At 39.3% G+C, this 22856-nt stretch overlaps 1 protein-coding gene across 2 annotated transcripts in view; it reads left to right on the top strand.

The window, feature by feature from the left end:
* The window catches only part of GORASP2 (golgi reassembly stacking protein 2), a 29971-nt gene extending 7121 nt beyond the window's left edge, over positions 1-22850 (top strand). Inside the window, exons 2-11 of one of the 2 annotated variants that reach the window (XM_029934395.1) lie at positions 6726-6806; positions 8420-8623; positions 9513-9599; positions 10249-10379; positions 13484-13616; positions 15964-16087; positions 18456-18497; positions 19582-19668; positions 20708-20818; positions 22391-22850. In XM_029934395.1, coding sequence (XP_029790255.1) covers positions 6726-6806; positions 8420-8623; positions 9513-9599; positions 10249-10379; positions 13484-13616; positions 15964-16087; positions 18456-18497; positions 19582-19668; positions 20708-20818; positions 22391-22731 — 1341 coding nt within the window. In that variant the 3' untranslated portion in view covers positions 22732-22850. The remainder of the gene's footprint in view (positions 1-6725; positions 6807-8419; positions 8624-9512; positions 9600-10248; positions 10380-13483; positions 13617-15963; positions 16088-18455; positions 18498-19581; positions 19669-20707; positions 20819-22390) is intronic. The other variant, XM_029934397.1, reaches the window with a different exon arrangement.
* Positions 22851-22856: the final 6 nt, after the last annotated feature.

Here is a 22856-nt window from a genome sequence, read left to right as displayed (position 1 = left end):
TAAATAGAATCTAAGAGTGGTCCTGAAATGTTCTGAAAGATGAGCTTTAGATTAAGTTACTTTGTGGCCTTTGCATCGACTGCTCAGAGTCCTTTGGGATTTAATTGCTGGCTTTCAAAGTATGTTCTTTGTAGATGAAATATATGTTCTCAGGTTGTAGTAATTGTATTTCTGCTTTTTGGATAGAGTGGAGTATATGTTAAAGCTTTTTAAAGTGCACATAAGCTTTGTAAAGCTTGAAGACTTTTCACAAACAATGTAATCGTGTATCCAGCATTCCATCCCTCTCCAGGCACACTCTGACTTACCCATCAACCCCCTCAGAGTGAACACTGTCCTGATTTCCAACAGCATAGATTAATTTGGCCTGTTCTTAGCTTTATATAAATGGAATCATACGTACTCATTTGTGTCTGGCCTCTTTTGCTCAAATACTGCTTGTGAAACGTATCCATCTTGTGTATTGTTACAGGTCTTTTGTTTTATTAATTTATTTTATACCATTTAGAGATTATATCAAGATTGATTTATCTCGTTTGCTATTCATGGGAACTAATGTAGTTTTTAGTTTGGGGCTAGTACAAATAGTGCTGCTGTGAACATTAACTGTGTGTGTCTTGAAGAACATACGTACCCCAATATCTATTGGATATGCTAAGGAGTGCAATATTTGGTCAAATATTTCAGTATTAACAGATATTGCCAAATAGTTTGCTCACTTATATTTTTACCAGCAGTAATTGAAGTTTGCAGTTGTTCTGTATCCTCACAAACATTTAGTATTTTCCATCTTTTTCATTTTGGCCATTCTGGTAGGTGTGTAGTGGTATCACACTGTGGTTTTCATTTGCAAATATTGAAGTTGAGCATATCTTCAATATTTATTGGCTACATCAGTACCCTTTTTTGTTTAGTGTCTGCTAAAATCTTTTCCTTATTTCTCCATTAGGTTATTTTTGTTTTAGCAATTTCATTGGGATATAACTTACCTACCATTAAATTCAGCCTTTTAAAGTATACAGTTCACAGATTTTTTAGTATCAGAGTTGTGGAACCATCACTAGTATCTAATTCCAGAACCTTTTTATTAGCCCTGGAGAAAAACTCCATACCCATTAACAGCTACTTCCATTCCTCCTACTCCAGCCCCCGGGCAACCACTAATCTACTTTCCATTTCTGTGGACTTGCCTATTTTAGACATTTCATATAAATGGAATCATGCAATATGTGGTCTTTGCAATTTAGCATTATGTTTTCAAGTTTCATTCATGTTGTAGCATGAATACCTCCTTTTTATAGACAAATAATACTTCATTCTATAGGTGTAACACATTTTGTTTATTCATTCATCAGCTAAGGGACATTTGGGTTGTATCTCCTGTTGGTTTTTATATCTCTTAATGATTTGCAGTAATTCTAAATTTGTTCTGAATATAATTCCTTTGTTGGATGTGTATAATATATTTTCATTGTCTTAATTGTGTCTTTTGATGAGCAGACGTTTGTAGTTTTAATATAATTTATAAGGTTTTTTTGTTTATGGTTACTGTTGTTTTTTTTAATTTTTTAAAATGTTTTTTATTTAGTTTTTAAGAGACTGAGAGAGACAGCTTGAGCAGGGGAGGGTCAGAGAGAGAGGGAGACACAGAATCTGAAGGAGGCTCCAGGCTCTGAGCTGTCAGCAACAGAGCCTGATGCGGGGCTCGAACCCACAAACTGTGAGAGCATGACCTGAGCCAAAGTCTGACACTCAACCGACTGAGCCACCCAGGTGCCCCTTTGGTTACTGGTTTTTGTATCCATTTTAAGAAGTCTTTCATATTTTAAAATCTAAAGATATTCTATGTATTTCTCTAAAGACTCTATCATTTTACCTTTGATTTTACCTTAGTGGTTTTATTTATTTAAAAAAATGTTTTTAAATGTTTGTTTATTTTTGAGACACAGAGAGAGACAGAATGTGAGCCGGTAAGGGGCAGAGAGAGAGGGAGACACAGAATCTGAAGCAGGCTCCAGGCTCTGAGCTGTCAGCACAGAGCCTGACACAGGGCTCGAACTCACCACGAGATCATGACGTGAGCTGAAGTCAGATGCCCAGCAGACTGAGCCACCCAGGCGGTCCAGTGGTTTTATTTTTTTATTGTACTTTTTTGTTTTATTAGTTGACCTTCAGATCTGCTGTCTTATCTGGAATTAATTTTTGAGAAACAGTATTTTAAAAGATAGTTTCTCTCCTCTTGCTAACATTTTTATGTCTTTTTCTTTTTTTAAAAACGTAAGAGATGATTAAAACATAATTAGAACAATAATATAGTGTCTAGTAATTCGTCAGTTGTAATGATTTGCCCTCAGGTGGTGATTGCAGAGTTAGGAAGATGATTTTTCAGATTTGTAGGAACCTCCCTCCCCCTTTTTCCACCCTGGGTGCCTGGCTGGCTCAGTTGGAAGAGCATGTGACTCTTGATCTTGGGGTTGTGAGTTCAAGCTCCATGTTGGGTGTAGAGATTACATACATACATATGTAACATACATGTGTACACACATAACATAACTTTAAATAAATAAATTAACTAATTAACTTAAAAAGAAAGATTTATGCCAGGCATCAGACATGCCAGATACATCATAAAAAATGATTTGTAGAATTCCCGTCATATTATCAGAGTCTTAGCGAGACATTTCATAAGCTCATTCAGTCTCTACTGTATTCTTGTACAATAGAGGACGTTATCCTTTACTTGCAGATGAAAAAACTGAGGTCCAGAAAGATAAATAATCTTTCCCAAGTTCACACAGCTAATAAGGTAAAAGCATGTCTCAAAACCAAGTCAGTCTGGCTCTAGAACTCTATTAGCTTTACACTGTGCGTTATTTCAAAATCTTGTATAATCTTAACTCTGAAACTTTCTAATTTAACCTAGTCATCTTAAATTGCTATAATATTTGGCCCAATAATAAATGCTAATGACCTATGGAACCAGATAGATAGATGGGCATATGGTTTTATTTGTTTACTTACTTATTTTTAATTAAGGTGGTTTGAAGGAAGCAGATGGTGAGTCCACAATGAGAGATCATACAGGACACAAAGTATTAAAGTGGTAATCTGATGCCTGACAGATTGGGTGCCGAAGGGATTATTGTCAGTGGATAATATGGCCAGAGAAACTTAACCTGTGTGGATGTTTAATTTGCTGTGTTACAGATCTTGTTTTCCATGCTATGAAATGTAGGAAATTTTCTTTAAGTGTGTTAGAGTCAAAGAGAGCATTTTCTAGGGCTCCCTCTGCTGGCTTCCTATTAGCAATTAAGATACCTAGTTGCCAGAATTGTACTGGTACTAATGATGTAGATAAATTCAGAAAAGAAGTTAATTTCAAGGTACATTAGAAACAGAGGAGACTGAGGTTTGTAGCAAATGCAAATAGAAAAATAGAGTTAGAGAAAGGCTAATTTAAGTGTTTTTATTTTTAGAATTCAAATTTGGCTGTTGAATGTCTTTTGAGTTATGGGAGAGCATGTATTCTAATGTTATTGGAAATGTTCCATTTCAAACAAATGGAGGTAAAACTTTATACTTGGAGGGCAGCGTGATAGGCATCAGTGTGTGGGATCAACTTTCTAAGTTGGTGATGACATTACAAAAGTACCGTCTTTGGCCTTTTTAACTAAAAGATAAACTTTTGACAGCCTCAGTGGAGAAGTCTGAAATTTATAAATGGCTACTTGGTTTCTAGAAAAAAAAGATCATTTGGAAACATTCAGATTCAGAGAATTAGAGGAATCGATGAGAACCTTATTAAGTGAGAAACTCCATAGTGAGGGGGCTCCAAGGGTCTATGCCAATCACCCTCTTTTCACACTTGAGGCATTTCACACCTAATTGCTGGGCATCTAATAGGCATTTCACACATAGTAGATCACGGTTCTTTCCAAGCTAGCTGTGACTTGACCTCCCTTTTCTTCCCATAATAGCTCCAGACAGCCACTATTTTCCTTTCAGACTTGCCTTTTGAAAAGACATCTGTCTGCCACTTTCAGTTCTAGACATTTTGCTTGGTGATATGTAGAATATAAAATATCCTTCATTTAAGAAAACTTAATGGAAAGAAACTAAACAAGTATGTGCTGATTATTTTCACTAGAGCTAACACTTGTAAATAATAAATCCCTTTGATATTTAATTAACTTGTTTAATTTACAAAAATGATGTAGTCCCAGATTTGCAAGAGAATTTATGGAAAGCAGGATTAAACAGTTTTAGTAAGTTAAACATCTTTATAATGGACAACTTTCTTACTGTGACAGTGAAGAAGACCTAGTTTTACTTCTTGAAAGCAATGATAGTATAATATGGTTTTAAATAAAAGGTATCAAGAATCCAAAAAGTAATGAGTGTGTCATTAATCAAAGATTAAGTTTCATTAATCTGAGGAGTCTGGTATTAGAGGAACATATTTTGAGTTCCTGAGTTCCATTTTGAAAGCAATAAAATGTGTTACTGTGTAGATAACTGCAGGTTTATGTGTGGGTGAATGAGTGTATGTATTCTTCGCATAACTTCAGAATTGACTATTGACTATCAGAACTGTTAGGAGTGTTACAGATAATCACCCTGCACATATCAGTGCAAACCTTGTTTTCAGAGGATAGTTTTGACAGTCTAAAATAATATCAATCAGAATAAAAAGTCCTTAAAACATTATAAAAATATTTTAGAGGAAATGCAAAGTGGATTGTATTAACTTTTTGCTGTTTTGTCATATTTATTACTATTACCAGCTATTAACATTTTTATTACCGTAAATTTAGAAAATTTAATAGTTTTAGTCCATTTCAAATTTGGGATAATAAAACCATTTGAATTGTTGAGAATCTACGTAATCTTAATCTTCCATGTAAAGTCCTGTATAAGGGATGCCTGGGTGGCTCAGTTGGCTAAGCGTCTGACGTCGGCTCTGTTCATGATCTTGCATTCATTGAGTTCAAGCCCCGCATCAGGCTCTGTGCTAACAGCTCAGAGCCTGGAGCCTGTTTCAGATTTTGTGTCTCCTGCTCTCTGCCCCTCCCCCACTCATGCTCGCTCATGCTCGCTCGCTCTCTCTCTCTCTCTCTCTCTCTCTCTCAAAAATCAATAAACAAAAATAAACAAAGTCCTGTATAAGTCTGGTTCCAGTCCTTCTTTCCAACCTTCTTACTGGACTAGTAGTTGTATACTTTTGAGTTTAACCTCTGCCATGACCATAAGCAAGTCATAGGTTTCTTCACCTGTAAATAAAAGAATTGCACGAAATCTGTGGGGTTAGCACTTTATTTGGAGAAACCCTTTGAGAATCTAATGAAAGCCATGGATCGTTATACCTGGAAAACTGCTGATTCCTACAAAATGTTGCATATAATTTTCAGGAGCTGCCGTGTTCCCTACAGCTATCCACACAGACCCTTGGACTAGAAGTTTTGTGATTTTCAAAATCTATAATTCTATATATCTGTCCCACACCATTCTGTTGTAGTGCTATACTATATTATGATCCCCATTTTTTCAGACTCCTTCTAGATTTTTACTCATTATTTCAGCTTTCAGGTGTCCTTCTTATCCCCTTAGCCATCTCACCTTTAAAACTTTTTTTAGGGTCGCCTGGGTGGCTCAGTCAGTTGAGCATCCAGCTTCAGCTCAGGTCATGATCTCACGGCTCCTGGGTTCGAGCCCCGTGTCAGGCTCTGTGCTGACAGCTCAGAGCCTGGAGCCTGCTTCTGATTCTGTGTCTCCCTCTTTCTCTGACTCTCCCCTGCTCACGCTGTCTCTCTCTCTCTCTCTTTCTCTCAAAAATAAATAAAACATTAAAAAAATTAAAAAACAAAACAATTTTTTTATAGGTGGTATCTTTAAAAAAATTTTTTTAATGTTTATTTTTTAGAGAGAAAGCACAGCAGGGAAGGGGCAGGGAGAGAGGAAGAAACAGAATCCAAAGCAGGCTCCAGGCTTTGAGCTATCAGCATGGAACCTGACTTGGGGCTTGAACCTGTGAGCTGTGAGATCATGACTTGAGCTGAAGTTGGTCGCTTAACCAACTGAGCCCCCCGGGCGCCCTTCAGACCCTTTATTTTAAAACACAATTCAGATGTCTTTTTTTTTCTGTGAACCTTCTTCAGTCAGAGTTAATCTTCTCTTTAGAACTCTGTACCTCCGTTATAGCCCTTAACCTGTTTGGTCTTGTATTATAGTTATTAAAGGACTGTGTGTCCTCTGTCTCTCCTTCCTCTTGTCTGTTCCTTAACAGATAAATATCTTGACATGGTAGCTATATTTGTATATTAATTTTGTTAATTGAATGGTGCCTCACTAGTAGTTGTCGTGGAATAAATGCTTGCTAAATTACTTTGAATTTGTCACTCAGTTGTAATGAGTAACTAACTGTCTGCTGTGTCATGTGCTACATCCTGAGAAGGTTGCCTCCAAACCCCAAAACAGAAGTGACTGTGAAATAGAACCATGGAGAAAGAACTTCATCTGTGGGATGAACCTAAAGAATAGGTAGAATTTGGGGAGCTACAATGGCATTATCTGGGAGAGATGAAGAGAAATGAGAGATCTAGTGTGTTTACCTCTTTTCTTATCAGTGAAATTATTTTTACTGAAAAGAGATTGGTATTATTAAAACTTAGCTTATAATTTTTAATAAAGCTTTGCATTTTTCTTTTTTGGCACTTTTGCTTCTACAGGTACAAGAAAATTCCCCAGGACATAGAGCTGGACTGGAGCCATTCTTTGATTTTATTGTTTCCATTAATGGTTCAAGATTAGTAAGTTCACCTTTTTGTAGTTTTGACTGTAGTATTTTGTAATCTTTTGAAATTGGACTTTTTCAGATTGTGTCGGGTAGATGTTTATTCATTAGTTACAAACATTATATGAGGTATGATACCAGTTTGTAAAAATTATGTTAGTAAACATGAAAATGTCAAATACAGAATACTATATATACCTCACCCTTAAGTTATTATTTTAGAAGAATAAAATTACTGGAGACTTTTATATGTTATATATATATTTTTTTTAAGCAGAAAGAAATAATTAAGATAAAAAAGTTTGCTTTTTCAATTATGCCAAACTTTTGTATGTTGCTGACAAATGGTTTGGTAAAGACCCCTTCTCAAATAACTTCGTTTTCTTGGAGCTGAATCCCTTCATATATAAATAAATTATTAGAACCAGATAGAGAGTTATGTTCCAAACGTGCAGAATTAAAACCACCTTTTATAAGTTGCTTTCAGTTTACCTGTGGTAGAGTCTTATGGAAAAAAAACTCAGATAATTTCAGCAACAGAAATTCCTATGACCGCGGCTACTTGGTTGGTTTATTTTTTCATAGCAGTTTTAAATTTTTGTTCACTATCAGCATCTACTACATAATGGCCTTTATTCACTTATGTAATGAAATATTTAACAAACTGCTTCCATTTTTCTCTCCTACCAGTTTTTAATAAATAAGTAAAGCATATGTTTAGGAGTGCTGTCCATAATTAAACTACAACTTTGCTAAATGTTCTAGATTTTAAAAATCAAAGTCAATTTTTGATAATTCAATTTCTTCACTTGTTATGGGTCTGTTCAAATTTTCTATTTCTTCCCGTTTGAATTTTGGTAGGGTGTGGGTGTCCACGAATTTGTCCATTTCTTCCAGATTGTTCAGCTTGTTGGCATATAATTTTCATAGTATTCTCTAAAAATTGTATTCTGTGGTGTTGGTTGTGATCTCTTCTCTTTCATTTATGTTTTTATCTATCTGGGTCCTTTCTCTTTTCTTTTTGAGAAGTCTGGCTAGGGGTTTATCAGTTTTGTTATTCTTTTAAAAATAAACCAGCTCTTAGATCATTAAAAAAAATCAAAGTCATATGTTTTGTTAGTAATAAGATTCTTATGGAGCATTTTCTTCTTTGGGTTTTTTAAAATTCTTTTATTTAAAAATTTTTTTAATGTTTATTATTTATTTTTGAGAGAGAGAATCCACAGAATCCAAAGCAGGCTCCTGGCTCTGAACTGTCAGCATAGAACCCGATGCGGGGCTTGAACTCACAAACCACAAGATCATGATCTGAGCCAAAGTTGGATGGTTAACTGACTGAGCCACCCAGGTGCCCCGGAGTATTTTTGTGTTTTATCACTAAAGCCCTAGATCACCTCAAATAATGTTGGGTTGCAAAATCCATAATCCATAGTCTGCTATTAGAAAAATAGTCAGAAGTTGTTGATAACATAGTTACTTTTTGCACATTCTTCAAGGGGTATTTGAATGTTAATGAAAGCTTTACCTGTTGGATATTGATTATTAATATTACTCCAGAAGAGCCATAGGATGCTTAAGCTAAGATAGTTAACATTTTTATTTATTAAAAAATATTTTATGTGTTCACAGAATAAAGACAATGATACTCTTAAGGATCTACTGAAAGCAAATGTTGAAAAGCCTGTAAAAATGCTTATCTACAGTAGTAAAACACTGGAACTTCGAGAGACCTCTGTCACACCAAGTAACATGTGGGGTGGCCAGGGCTTGTTGGGAGTGAGCATTCGTTTCTGCAGCTTTGATGGGGCGAATGAAAACGTTTGGCATGTATTGGTACGTATAAAGTGTGAGCTGTTACTTGCAATTTAAGAAATGATGTATAGAGATGCTGTCTTCAGCTTGGTTGGATTGTAGAGTTGCTATTATTTTTATTAGGCTATTTTTAGTTTCTGAAAAAATGGAATTCATTGCTTTAAAAATATGGGTTAATAATTTTTTTAAACATAGGAAGAGGGGGGCCTGGGTGGCTCAGTCTGTTGAGCATCTGACTCTTGATTTTGGCTCAGGTCGTGATCTCACAGTTTGTGAGATTGAGCCTCACATTGGGCTCTACGCAGACGGTACAGATCCAGCTTGGGATTCTCTCTCTGCCCATCCCCTGCTCACACATGCACATTCTCTCAAAATAAATAAGTTAAAAAAAAAACCACTGAGGAAAAGTAGCAAATATAGATTCCTAAGAACTATTTTTCTATTGATTTATCCATTAGAAGAATTGTTAAAGCAGATAGCTACAAATAGCTAAAATAACAAATATTTACTAAATATTTTATGATTTTATGCTTGAAAGATTTAAATATATATATATTCTATTGTGTCTGACATGCCTAACAAGATAGAAGTACAGGGGTCTTTAAAATTTTTTTTAATGTTCATTTTCGAGAGAGAGACAGAGTGCTAGAGGGGGAGGGGCAGAGAGAGAGGGAGGCACAGAATGTGAAGCAGGCTCTGAGCTGTCAGCACAGAACTCGACACAGGGCTCAAACCCACAGACCATGAGATTGTGACCTGAGCTGAAGTTGGACGCTTGACCGACTGAGTCCCCCAAGCACCGCAGAAGTATAGGGGTTGTAAAATCATTATAATTAAGGACTGTGAACTCTAAAATTTGGAAGGTTATTTTATGTACATTAATTTGGGGTGTGTTTTTGCATTATTCTAGGAAGTAGAATCAAATTCTCCCGCGGCACTGGCAGGTCTTAGACCTCATAGTGATTATATCATTGGAGCAGATACAGTCATGAATGAGGTAATTAGTGTGTTTATTAATAATGAAAGTTATTTAGTTCTTTGCTGATCAAGATAACTTTCACAAACAGAACATCTGAGAGGTGTCTTATTAGATATAGCTGTGAGGAAAAATACATATGTGTGGCAGTTGCACAGATTTTGTATGAGATTTAGAAGAAATCTCTTACATACTTCAAGATTAAATCAAATGTCCATATTGGTTATTGATTTCATTTTCTCTTCCCCTTTTTAAAGGAACAAAGTTGTCTCAGCTGTATTAGATCCTTCTCCTTGTCAGTTAGCTAGTGGAAGTATATATTGCTAAATCAGAAATGAGAGGAAAAATAAGATGCCCAAATAACCAGGTGTTAATAATGAAGAGGAAAAGCAGAATATGTAGAATTTGGGTGTAGAAGAGTTTTACACTAAACTTACTGTCTAGGCTGTAGAGAACTGAACATAAGGCATTGCACATAGGAACTAGGTAAATAGGTAAAATATTTGAAACCTGGTTTTAAGGAATGAATTTTTATGTCTAGCAGCAGGGCCCACAATCTGTTCTTTTAAAAAAAAGTTTTCCAGGTGATTCTGATATTAGCCAGGTTTGAGACCCACGATTTTAAACTTCAGTAACATAAAAATGTTTCTCTCCTGTGATGCTTTTGCAGTCTGAAGATCTGTTCAGCCTTATTGAAACACATGAAGCAAAACCATTGAAACTTTATGTGTATAATACAGACACTGATAACTGTCGAGAAGTGATTATTACACCAAATTCCGCATGGGGTGGAGAAGGCAGGTAAGATCGTTTTTTAGACTAAGCCATGATTGCGCAAACTTATCAGTAAACATGATTGCTTTTATTTTGAAACAAGTTATTGGTTTATTGTAACACTTTTCTTAAGAAAAGGGAAGAGCTGACCTAGAATATCAAATCCAGCAATCCATCTTTTTAAAGCACATATTTAGGTAGTGTGATATATGTACTACAGTCTTTTTCCTTGCCGATCGAAGAGTGAACAGCCTTGTGCTTTTTGTTGTTTTAGTAAGATAGTTTTCAGTTTTATTTTCCCAGTTCCCTTCCCCAGCAATGGGACAATACAGTTGTAACTTTCTCTAGCTGCTGGGGAAATTTCTTAGCACTTTGTGGAAACTGTTGGCTTTCAGAAGTGGACAGGCTAGCCAAAAGTTAGACAAAATTGCAGCAACAATAAGAAGCACTTTAGAAAGAGGATCAAGCCATGCAGAGAAGCAGACTGTAGGAAATCAGTTTTCCAGAACTGTTCATCAAGTCAATTCCGTAATTTCAAAAAGCCAAAGCAAAACATGTGGACTTAACTTTGCTTCTGTAGGTCTTTCAGCTGTTGTTTAAATTGTACACGTTTTTCATTATTTTGAAAGCCTTGTTTAATTGAGGAATTCTTGAGCATAAGCCATAGTTCTAGGAAAGCCTAGGATTTGGAAACCTTTCCACATATTTTATAAAAGTTCCAGTATTTGCTGGTAAGAGGATGATTTAGTTGACGCAGGCAAAGAAAGCCCCTGTTTGTTTATAATCTTTCCCCACACTACCTGAGATTCTGTAGCTGACTAAATGTTGCAACCAGAATGCTAGCTTGTTGCAATTTGAGAAAATAGATAGAGGTATCATCTTAAGAATCTGGCCCGTCTGGGACAAATCTTGATCAAGTTATTGTCTGTTGTCCAGGTTAGTAAACACACAGAAACAAGATCTTCTCAAGGCACTCAAAATTGACTCATTTCAAAAGGACTGCCTCATATAAACTAAATTTGTAGAGAAGCTGATGTATTTATTAGAATTGCTTTTAGTTTATAATAGAAAAATATCTCTTCTCCAGTTAGAAGAATACTCAGGTCAGATTAGCATCACACGAGTACTTGGTAAGCACAGAATCACGGTGAAGTCCAACAGCAAAGAATGTCACTAATTCTTTCATGTTTAGTTATGTGGACTAAATACTGCTACATTCTCATTCTTTTCTTTTTTTTAATGTTTATTTTTGAGAGAGAGAGAGAGTGTGTGAGCAGGGGCGGGTCAGATAGAGAGGGAGACACAGAAGCAGAAGCAGGCTCCAGGCTCTGCGCTAGCTGTCAGCACAAAACCTGACGCGGGGCTCGAACCCACAAACCGTGAGATCATGACCTGAGTTGAAGTTGGCTGCTTAACTGACTGAGCCACCCAGGCACCCCTACATTCTCATTCTTGGAGTCTTCTTTTTAGACTCTGGCAGTTATTCCTTTTCTGTGGAAGACATTTTTCTTTGTGACATGGTTTAGTGTCATTGATTAGCTATTACTTTAGACAGGTGCGTATAGACCATTTTTAGAGTCTGCCCTCATCTGGCAAATGTGTACCTCTGGGTTTCATTCCTTCCTCAGAGACTGACCAGATTTTATTTGTTACAGCATATTTCTCTGTGTTTCGGTCTTGGTCTATCTGTAAGTTTACAGAGGGGCTCATTGTTGCCTCAGTGTTTTCTACAGCCACTTATTTTGATTCATAAGCACCTTGTTTTAAAATGCACCTATGTCTGATAGGCTATGATCAGTCAGTTTAAATTGTTTAATCTTACTTTCTTCCTCTAAATCTGAGATTTAGTGTAGTGAGAATTACAGATTTGATGGTAGAAGGGACAAAAGTAAGCAAGTAACAAGTAATTTTGTAATATGAAGTATCATTGTAAAGTCAAATTTGGCTTAGGAAGAGCTGAAGTTGGCCTCTGCTTGCTCTCCCAGCTTTTGGGGGGAAAGTCAAATCCACAGAAACAATCGATGTATTGGCAGGGGAGAGGTTCAGAGAGATCTATGAATGGCCTTCTGAGAAAGTATCAAGTAGTTTGGGAAACAAAAGTAATCATGATGGAAACCTAAAGTTGGACTCTGATTATGAAGGGCCTTAAATCCCACAGAATTTGGATGTACCTTGGGCGGTGGGGCTGTGAAATACTGCACCAGCCAGGGCTTGTTGGTTCCAAACAGTAGAAACTAACTGCCGTCGTCTTAAACAGGCATGGATTTGTTGCTGTGGAGTTGCTCGTATAATGAAAGAAATCAGATGTGGGAAGGACAGAATTCAGCACCACTAAGGATTTAGAGAGGAAGGACTAATTAGCAGCTTTTGTTAGGATTCAACTAAAGAGATGAAGCCGTTTTTGTTTTCTCTCACTCCCGAGATTTGCAGCCCTGGGCAAAGAGAAGTGGATTGGCCTGGCTTTGGTTATGAGCCCCTCCTTGGTTTGGACAAGGCCCCCTGATTGACAGTCCCACCAGCACTGCACACAACGCAGAGAAGAAACTCTCCAAAGGGAAGAAGAGAAAAGGAATAGTGGGAGGCCAACAGACTAAAGAAGCAGTGTGATCATGTCTTGTTAGAGAGATGCCTCTGGTGGCCCTGACAGGATGAATTCGGAGGCCTCTGGATTAATGTGGATTGATTTGTGTCAGGCTCTGGAATAGAACGAGGGCCTGTGTAAATGACATCATCATATAGAAGTTCTGGGAGCTCTTTGGTGGAAAGACCGAATGTCATTCATTCAGCAAAGAATTATTAAGTGTCAGCAAATAATTATTAAGGAACTGTGAGGGCAGTAAACAAAACAATGTCTCTGCCCTTAAGGGCCTTAACATTTTATTGGGGAGGATAGCAGATAAATACATGTGCAGTGTGTTAGGTCATGATAAACACTTGAATAAAAATAAAGGAGCTATAAGGGTAGTGTTATGGTGGGCGGGGGTGCTGTTTTTTAAAGGGTGGTCAGAAGAGACCTCTGATAGGATGACAGTATTTAAAAGAATGGGAATTTAGTTTTAGATTTCAAAACCTCAGAGAAATGCAAGTTGGGTTGATAACAATAACTTTAAGAAATAAAAATATTTTCACAGTTTAGGATGTGGCATTGGATATGGTTATTTGCATCGAATACCAACACGCCCATTTGAAGAAGGGAAGAAAATTTCTCTTCCCGGACAGATGACTGGTACACCTGTTACTCCTCTTAAAGATGGATTTACGGAGGTAAGATAACTTGACTACCTAATGATGACATAAAGTTTCCGCTAAAACGAGTCACATGTCAGCATGTGTGGTAGTAGCAGTAATGGAGGCAGGGTAGGTGACGAGTTCAGTGTTGACTGTGTTGAATTTGAAATTCCTGTAGGGTATCTAGATGGGTAGCCTGTGGATCTGGGTTTCAGGAACGAGGACAAGGTTAGAGATTCAGATTTGGGAATCATCAGCAAAGAGAGGGTGATGTAACCTAATGAGCAGTGATAAAACTTGTTGAGGGATTGGGCCTGGTGAGTTAGAGGACTGCGGTTGGAATCTTGAACATGCCTAATATCTAAATCGGTGGGCAGAAAGGGGATCCAGGAAAGAACAGTGATCCCACAGAGGAAGCTCAGAAGTCCAAAGGGAGGACAAAGCGTCAGGACAAATAGGCACGTCAACTGCGTGAGGTGCTGCAGAGAAGTGAGGTTAGCGAAGGAGCGACAAGCACCTGTCCTGAGCTAGAGCACATCCAGACACTGGCGGGGTGCAGAGGTCAGTCACAGGGGAGGGAGGGCGAACGGTGGTGAGGTGGTGACAGTAGCTGGCGTCTGCTTCTCAAGAAGCCGCACTGGGCAGCGCAGCAAGATGCTGTGGGGCTGCTTGTTCACAAGAGCAAAGTGAGGCTTCTTCAGGATAAGGCATTTGTACGGGCTTATAGGCTTTTATTTTTTATTTATTTTTTTAATGTTTATTTATTTATTTTGAGAGAGAGTGAGTGCAAGAGTGGGGAAGGGGAAGAGAGAGAGGGAGAGAGAATCCCAAGCAGGCGCCACGCTGTCAGCACAGAGCCTGGCCATGACCTGAGCCGAAGGAGTTGGACTTTTAACCAGCTGAGCCACTGAGGCACCCCAGGCTTAGGGGCTTTTAAAATGTTTTCTCTGAAAGCCTAAAAGGACAGTTAACTCTTGTCTGCATGACTAAATAAAAACCAGACATCCAGAAGGAAAATGCCACAGCTGTAAAGAAACGGCTGCCACCACTATCATCCATTCTAGAGAAAGTGGAAAAAATGCTTCAGAGAAACCTTCCCTCTCTCGTCACTCCTGCCATTGACTGACAGCCAGAGCCCATGTACTTACATGTTTAGATTCCTACCACCGTATCTGCTGCTCCTCATCTGTGATTTCTGCCCCAGATACGCCTCTGTGGGCAGTCTGAGAAGACCAGAGGGTGAGATGGCAGCTAGGGAAAAGGGCCAGAGGGAACTGGAGCTGGCAGAAGTTGGAATATCTAGAGATGAAACCACTCATCCACCCATCCACAGACTCCATAAAGACTTATCCCTCTCCCACCCCAGAAGGCGGAGGTCTGGCTGCCACATTCGTTCATTGATGAGAAAAGTTAAGGTGGACTCATGAGAGTTAGACATCTTGACAAACTTAAAGACTTTATCACAGCAGTAAGACTCTGAGCTGACTTCTTCCATGAACAATGAAAGTTAAAAGCTGGCTGAGAACTCAGAGAAGAGAAGAGTAATGTTTTCAAGGTGGAGTGAAATGATTTTTGGACAGCTATGAAGGAGGCAAGAGTAGAATCTTCTCCTAGTGTGGAAGTAGCTAGAACAGTGTTGTAATGGGGGAGATGCCACGTGTCAAGAGACTGGAAGTGACAGGATGGGGAGATGTTTATAGCATGTGGTCCTTCACATGTAAAAACAATAGGAAAGGAGTGTCTGAAGGCAGATTGCCAGATGAAAACCTTGACAACTAGTATGATCAAAAAAGTCATCTGTTAAGAAACAAAATGGGCACCTGGGTGGCTCAGTCGGTTAAGCGTCCGACTTTGGCTCAGGTCATGATCTCACGGTTTGTGAGTTTGAGCCCCGAGTTGGGCTCTGTGCTCAGAGCCTGGAGCCTCCTTCCGATTCTGTGTCTCCCCCTCTCTCTGTCCCTCCCATGCTCATGCTCTGTCTCTCAATAATAAATAAACATTAAAAAAAAATAAAAATGAGCAGAGAGGAGGGAAAAAGAGGCAAACCAAGAGACAGTCTCTTAACTGGAGAACTGACTATAGCCAGAGGGGAGAAGGGTTGGGGGTGGCTTAACTACGTGATGGGGATTGACGCGTGTGCTTGTGATGAGCACCAGGTGTTGTATGGAAGTGTTGAATCGCCATATTGTACACCTGAAATTAATGTTACACTGTATAGTAACTGGAATTTAAATAAAAACTTTTTTTTAAAAAAGGTTATCTGTAGGACCAGTAAGAGGCAGTATGTGTATTTTCTTTGAAATAAACTTGAAAAAAAAAAAAAAATAAATAAACTTGAGTGATTTTTTTTTTCTTTTTTCTTTTTTTTTTTTTTTTTTGGCAGGTCCAGCTGTCCTCAGTCAATCCCCCATCTCTGTCACCACCAGGAACTACAGAAATTGAACAGGGTCTGTCTGGACTTTCTATTAGCTCAACTCCACCAGCTGTCAGTAATGTTCTCAGTACAGGTGAGCAGAAAAGTCTATTCTCTTTTCAACCTAGTTTGTTTTACATGATATTCTTTTCTGCCTCAAGCGATAGATTTAAAAAATGAATGCCAGTGTACTTTGAAAACTGTAAATATGCCCTACATTTAAACCTCTTCCCACTGTATTTTAGAGCCTGGGCTTCTCTTAGATTAGATAAATTGTAGAGTCAGGATACCTTTAAATTCTGTTTAACGCTCTGTTTCCTCAACAAATGTTTGCAGTTTCCCTTGGATAGTAAACACTGGAGATCCCAAAGTAAGCAGGATAACATTCTCTTCCTAGAGGTTCATTCTTGCTCAGGGAACACGTGCATGTCTTCCTCCTTTTCTTTATTTCTTGTTCTCGCTAATATAGTCATTTTTGTGCTAGTTTTTATTCCAGCAGCTTTTTTGCGATAGAGTTTACATACCATACAATTCACCCATTTAAGGTATATAATTCAGTGGGATTTTTTCAGTATATTTGTGCAGAGTTGTGCAACTATCATGTCAGTCAATTTTAGAACATTTCATTACACCCAAAGAAACCCTGTGCCCAATATCCGTCACTCACTGTTTTTCCCCAGCCCCTCGGACCTAGACAGTTCCTAATCTACTTTGTTTCTGTGGATTTGCCTAATCTAGACATTTCATGGAATATGCATGGTTTCTGTTAGTGGCTTCTTTCACCTAGAATAACGTTTTCAGTGGCCATTCATGTTGTAGCATATATTAATACTTCCTTTTTACGGCTAGATAATGTTCCTTTGTATGGACATGTAGGTGCTTTGTAGGGACATTGAGGTGGTTTCCATATTTTGGCTGTTATGAACCTGTGTCTTCATTTTTCTTGGTTATATTCCTAGACATGAGATTGCTTCATCACATGATATAGATCTTAACTTGATAGGTTGATAGTTTATTTATCCTTTGCCTTTTTAAAAATCTCCTGTTCTCTGGTTTTGTTTCTTGATAAACAAAGAGTATATTATTACTCAGTAAATATTGAGTAAGCAAAAGAAATACTGACAGTATAGTTTTATTTCATTAATACCTCTTATTCTGTGTTCAAAATTAGTTCATATTCAGCTTTGTTCTGGAATGGGCTTAGAATGCATTCACCAAGATGTAGTTATGTTCAACAGTATGATCTCTGCAGTTGGTCCCTTTGGTTCAAATCCCAGCCCTTTTCAGAGTCTTCATTTTATTTCCCAAAGATGTGTTTTTCTAACTAATATTTAAAACTTCAACTTTTTGGGGCACCTGGGTGGCACCATTGGTTGGGCAGCCAACTTTTGGTTTGGGCCAGGTCATGATCTCACGGTTCATGGGATTGAGCCCCACCTCAGGCTCCATGCTAGTGGCACAATACTAGCTTGGGATTCTTTCTCTCTCTCTCTGCCTCTCCCTTTCCCTCTCTCTCTCTTTCAAAAATAAACATTAAAATTTCAAACACAGTCTAAAATAGATGGCATGGTACTATGAACCCCCCCCCCCCAGCTTCACCAGTTCTCAGTATGGTGATATACTTCTCTACCCCCACTCTCTGATGGTTTTTTCCCCAGCTTTATTACAGTATAATTTGCATACCATAAAATTAATTCACTATACATGTACCTCTCAGTGATAATTAGTAAATTTATGGAGTTGTGTAGTCATCATTACAATTTAGTTTTAGACCATTTCCTAGATGAAATTAAATATTAATATTATCAGTATCAAGTCATAGATCCAGTTGGGAGGGAATTTAAAGTTTATCTCACTTGAGCAATGTTGGAATCCTTTTTTATACTGTGGGTTTTTTTCCTTACATCCCATCAAATGGTCGTCTAGTTTATCGCTGAATAGATGTAGTAAAGGCGGGTTGGTGTAACTGCCACGGGCGCAGACCACTTCTTCCCTCGTTACATTACGGTCACACTTGTGCTGTCTTACAGCGCATGCACTGAAACCCCTGGCCGTGTTGCACTGTAGACAGCAGTGGGTTCTTGAATATTAAAAGATAGAAGTGTAACTAAAGCAATTGCTCAGAAGAGACTGAAATCAACATTTTCACTCTGAGTAAACCAATTTAAAAATTGAATATTCTCTCAACGTGACATGTGAGAACCCACTTTTTGTTAGGCATTTGCTTACCCATCTTTTCTTTTAAGTAATTTGCTGCAAAATAGCCCAAGCAGCAACTGTAGAAAGATTAAAAGGGTCTTTAAAAAAGAAAACTCCTCTATAGGTTTGAAAATTTGGGGATTATAAAATTTTAGAAAATGAATATATATAATTTTGAAATAGCATTAATCATTGTGACCTTTTTGCTACACTCCCTCCCATCTCACATTTCTTTTCCCTTCCCCTGCTTGATTTTTCTGCAGAAAACTCCCACCATTTTACATGCTGGTTAGTTTACTTGTTCGGTATGTGTGTCCTTTTTCCTGTCCCTTATTAGAATATATCCTAAAGCTAGTGATTTCTAATTTCTTCATGCTTTAGAGAGCCTCAGTGCCTAGAACAATGTCTGACATACATGCCTTCGGTGCCCCCCAAAAGCTGGAATGCATAAACATAGTAGCCAACCAACTTTCTTGAGAATCTGATGAAAGCGAAAACCCTCTTCTACTTTTACGTGCCTCCAGTTTCTTCAGGAAAGTAAACACGTGAAAAAATAAATAACTGTATTAAAGGGTTGCTTCATACTTTTAGGCACAATTCATTCCTGCCACCATATTTGAGCAGATTTCTATAAGAAAACCCGGATTCCATGTGCACAGTTGTTCAGACAGCCGCAAAACCTCTAGTATGTGTAGATGGCAGACATTACTAGGTAACCTTTATTATGTAGAATCCTAAGAGTTACTTGCATGTGGAGAACATAACCTCCTGAAGCTAACAACGTCAACAAAAAGACTTCAGAGGAGTGTCATAGAACCTGTAGATCAAAAGGAAATGGAAATTCAGGAAGCCAGGTCATTCTCTCCACCTCTGGAAGCCCACGTGCTCTCTTGTCTCTTTCAGGCCATCTGCATCTTTCTGTCCTTTCACAGACCAGCATTCATGGTTTCACAGGGCACATGATCCCATCCCCTGCAGCAGCCCTAGGTTTATGGGGAGTTCTAATTCAGGAGCCCGATAGAGATTGACTAGAATCCTTGAGTCCCATTATGTCTGAATTTGTAAAACAGTTTTCTAATCTAGCCCTGCTTGGGTCAGGTATAAACTCTTCTCCAGGTATAAAACCTTAGCTGGGTGGGTTTGCAGAGCCTCGTACGCTCTTAGCTTAGACTCTGCTAACAGTCTTTGTTAGAGGCCACAGGCAGAGTGTGTAGATCAGCTAAGACAGACAGTGAAGCAGCCAGAAGCCAGGCCTGAGTGAAGTCCAATGGAATGAGGTCCCTTACCATGGTGGTGAGGGAAGGGCTCTGAGGACTGTCCTAATAAGTGTCTTCATTCTTTGTCAGCTGAATTAGTGGAACTTTTTTAAAGATCATGTTTTTGTTTCAGGTGTACCAACAGTACCATTATTGCCACCACAGGTAAACCAATCCCTCACTTCTGTGCCACCAATGAACCCTACTACTACATTACCAGGTAAGCAGCAGTCCACCAGAGATGTATGTAGTTAGAATAGCATTAGCAATATTGGGCATCTTAAAAAACCACTGGGAAGAATCTTACACCTCTGTAGTGACTTCTTTATGTCTTTTAAAATCTCACTTTATCTTTGCTGTAACTTTGTGATAAATGAGGGCAAGTAGCAGCGAGTTGTCGGTCACCAGCCGTTAACTCCTGAGCCCCGGGCTCCTCGTCCTCAGCCAGCCACGCCTCCGGTGCAGCGGGAGGCGGAGGAAGGAATATGTAAAAGCTCCGTCCTGAAAGAGAGCGTTCCATAGTGAGTCTTCAGAAGTACTAACATTAAGTTAGATTCTTGTTTATTTCTCTACTGTTCCCAGTGAAGACCAAGTCTCTACCCATCAGATAGCAAACTTATTTCAGGGATAACGGTGTTATTAATAATAACTATTATTTTAGGGATCAGATATACTTGCATCATGAGAACCTTTAATTGTATGACTAAAGATGTCATTACACAGGCATATTAAGCGATTAACCAAGTGTCTGTGCACACACACAGAATGATAAAGAAGTGTGGTAAAATGTTGACATGTGGGGAATTTGAGTGAAAGGTATATATGGAGCTTCTTTATAGAACCTACTTTTGCAACTGGAAGTCTGAAATTATTTCAGAAAAAAAATTAAAAAGCCAGAAGGATTGTAAATGTCAGCCATTCGAAGAGAAATTTAATTCCATTTACTACTGTACTTGCTGAGATAAATCAGCCCCTTCTCCACGACACTCAGGCCATTACGTTCTTGCTCTTGGGTTTAGATGCACTCAAGTGTCTTTTAACCGTTACCTACTTAGCCATCTAATCACTTAGGTACAGAAAGACATTTCACATAAGTGAGTTTTGTTGGTTTTATTAATGTTATGATATAGAACTGCCCCACGGTAAGTGGACTTCTGGGGTTCTCACTTTGAAGTGGGTCGTATTTTTTTCAAAACACAAGGAGTGAATCTTTTCCCCATAGGAGTGGTTTTACCTTTTGTTCTCTGCCTTCTCTTTAGGTCTAATGCCTTTACCAGCAGGACTACCTACCCTGCCTGCCCTCCCCAACCTCAACCTCCCCACACCGCACGTCATGCCAGGGGTCAGCTTACCAGAACTCGTGAACGCGGGTATGTTGCCCATCTTGCCTTCCTAGGACTCTGTCTAAATAAAAAGCTTTTATGCAGGAAAGCAAATCCTCTACTGCTGTTTTTTCTGGAAAGGGCAGATCAGTTTAACAAATTTCAGCTGCTTCAAATAAATATTAACTTTTTTTTTTACTTAAAAACCTTAAAAAAGTGGAAGAATATTTTTATGATTCTCCTCTACTTGGCCGCCTCTCTTCCATTTTCCTCTCCTTGCACCCTGACAGCCCAGGTACCAGAAAGGCCAGTTGTAGAAACAAAGAACAGCGGTGTGGCGCTGCCGTGCGTGAACTGGATGGGAGGTGTCCGTTCACTCAGCGGAAGTGAATGCGCTCCTCATGTCTGGTGGCTGCCACCAGTGGTGCTTGTTCTGAGTAGCCAAGCCCAGAAGCATGGGCTGTGAAACTGGGCTCGTTATTTGATAAGTATTCTCTTTTATTAACAGATGTTTTTGTAGTAAAAACTGTGAGAGATTTTAGCTACAAATAGTTAAGCTAGCAGATACTCCAAGTATTTATGTTCAGATTTTATGCACTGATGAAAATGAAGCAGCAGAGTGTCCCACGAGCCTGCTCTTCTGATTAATGATTCCCCAGGTCACCTTCAGCTTTGAGAGGACCGCATGTCAAGGCTGACTACTGATTACTCATTTCTGTAGTTAGGCCCACCAGTGACGCCGGGGACTGTGCACTGTCGTGTTCTGTCTAGATCATAGCTGTCTCTGGTGTGCTGCTCCCATCTGAATGTATTCATCACCTGTCCTCACGAACCAGTTTACTTTCAGCACAGTGGTTTAAAGAAAAAAAAGAAAAAGGAAGACTGATAAGCCCTAATGTTTTCCTGTCTTATCACTCTCTTTGTTTTTTCTGTTGTGCCCTGTATTCTTGGCTTCATCCACCCTTTTCTCAACTTAGCAGACAAACTCTTGAGAACATTGAGGTTTTCACCAGGCTGGTCATTGCTCTGGACATATTGTCCATTCTTAAAAAAGTAACGCTCCTGTTCTTCATTCTGCATTTTGAAATCTTCACATTGAGCCCACCAGGTTTAATGGTTACCAGTCAATCACAGGGCCTGAACAGAGGTCGAGTGCTGACAGTGAGGTGAGGCCATCGGAAGGGGGTGCACCACAAGCCCCTCCCTTCCTCGGCCTTCCCAGGAAGGCTGGCCCCTGTCTCCTCTTCCTGTGTCTGTCCAGAGGGCCCCTCTGACTCAGCTGGGGGCTTGCTGACTGAATGGGACTTGTGTCCAACATTCGTGTGGCTGCATTGCCTGTCCTAAGGGGGAGAATCATTTCTTCCCTCAACTGGCTGAGTCACACGTAGGGTGTGGAGCCTGGAAGCCGGGAACCATTCCTTCTGACCAGCTGGTCTTACAGGGGATATTTAACCCTAACTGTCCTGGTCTCCACTTGAGGATAAGCAGAGGTTGCCATTTGTGGTGTCTCTGCTCGGCTTCAGTTTCCTTAATGAAATGCAAGTAAAAACAGTCATGTGATGATGACAGCTGCTCTTCCTGTGCCAGGAGGATGTGTGATCTGTGCCGTTTTTGTCCTAGGTTTGCCACCTCTTCCTTCCTTGCCTCCCCGAAACTTACCTGGCATTGCACCTCTCCCCATGCCGTCCGAGTTCCTCCCGTCATTCCCTTTGGTTCCAGAGGTGTCTTCTGCAGCGGGCTCAGGGGAGCTGCTGTCCTCCCTCGCACCCACCGGGAGCCCACCTTCCAACCCTGTCACAACCACTGCAAAGGCAGACGCTGCCTCCGCGCCCACTGTGGATGTGACGTCCCCCTCTCCCAAGGCCCCCAGCACTGTTGAGGACAGAGTCTGCGAGCCCAGCCCAGCCGGCGAGAAGCCTGTTTCTGCAGTTACGGATGCAAGTGCCTCCGAGTCACCTTAACTTTGAACCGGTCTTCAGAATTGGCGTGGTGGGCTTGTCTAACCACGGAGCGTGTCTGGAAATGCAAACTCTCGTTAATTTCATACTAGTTTGTACCGTATCTGTAGGCATCCTGTAAATAATCC

This window comes from Suricata suricatta, chromosome 3 (genome assembly GCF_006229205.1).
Source record: "Suricata suricatta isolate VVHF042 chromosome 3, meerkat_22Aug2017_6uvM2_HiC, whole genome shotgun sequence".
Taxonomy (NCBI): domain Eukaryota; kingdom Metazoa; phylum Chordata; class Mammalia; order Carnivora; family Herpestidae; genus Suricata; species Suricata suricatta.
This window is presented reverse-complemented; position numbering and strand designations above follow the sequence as displayed.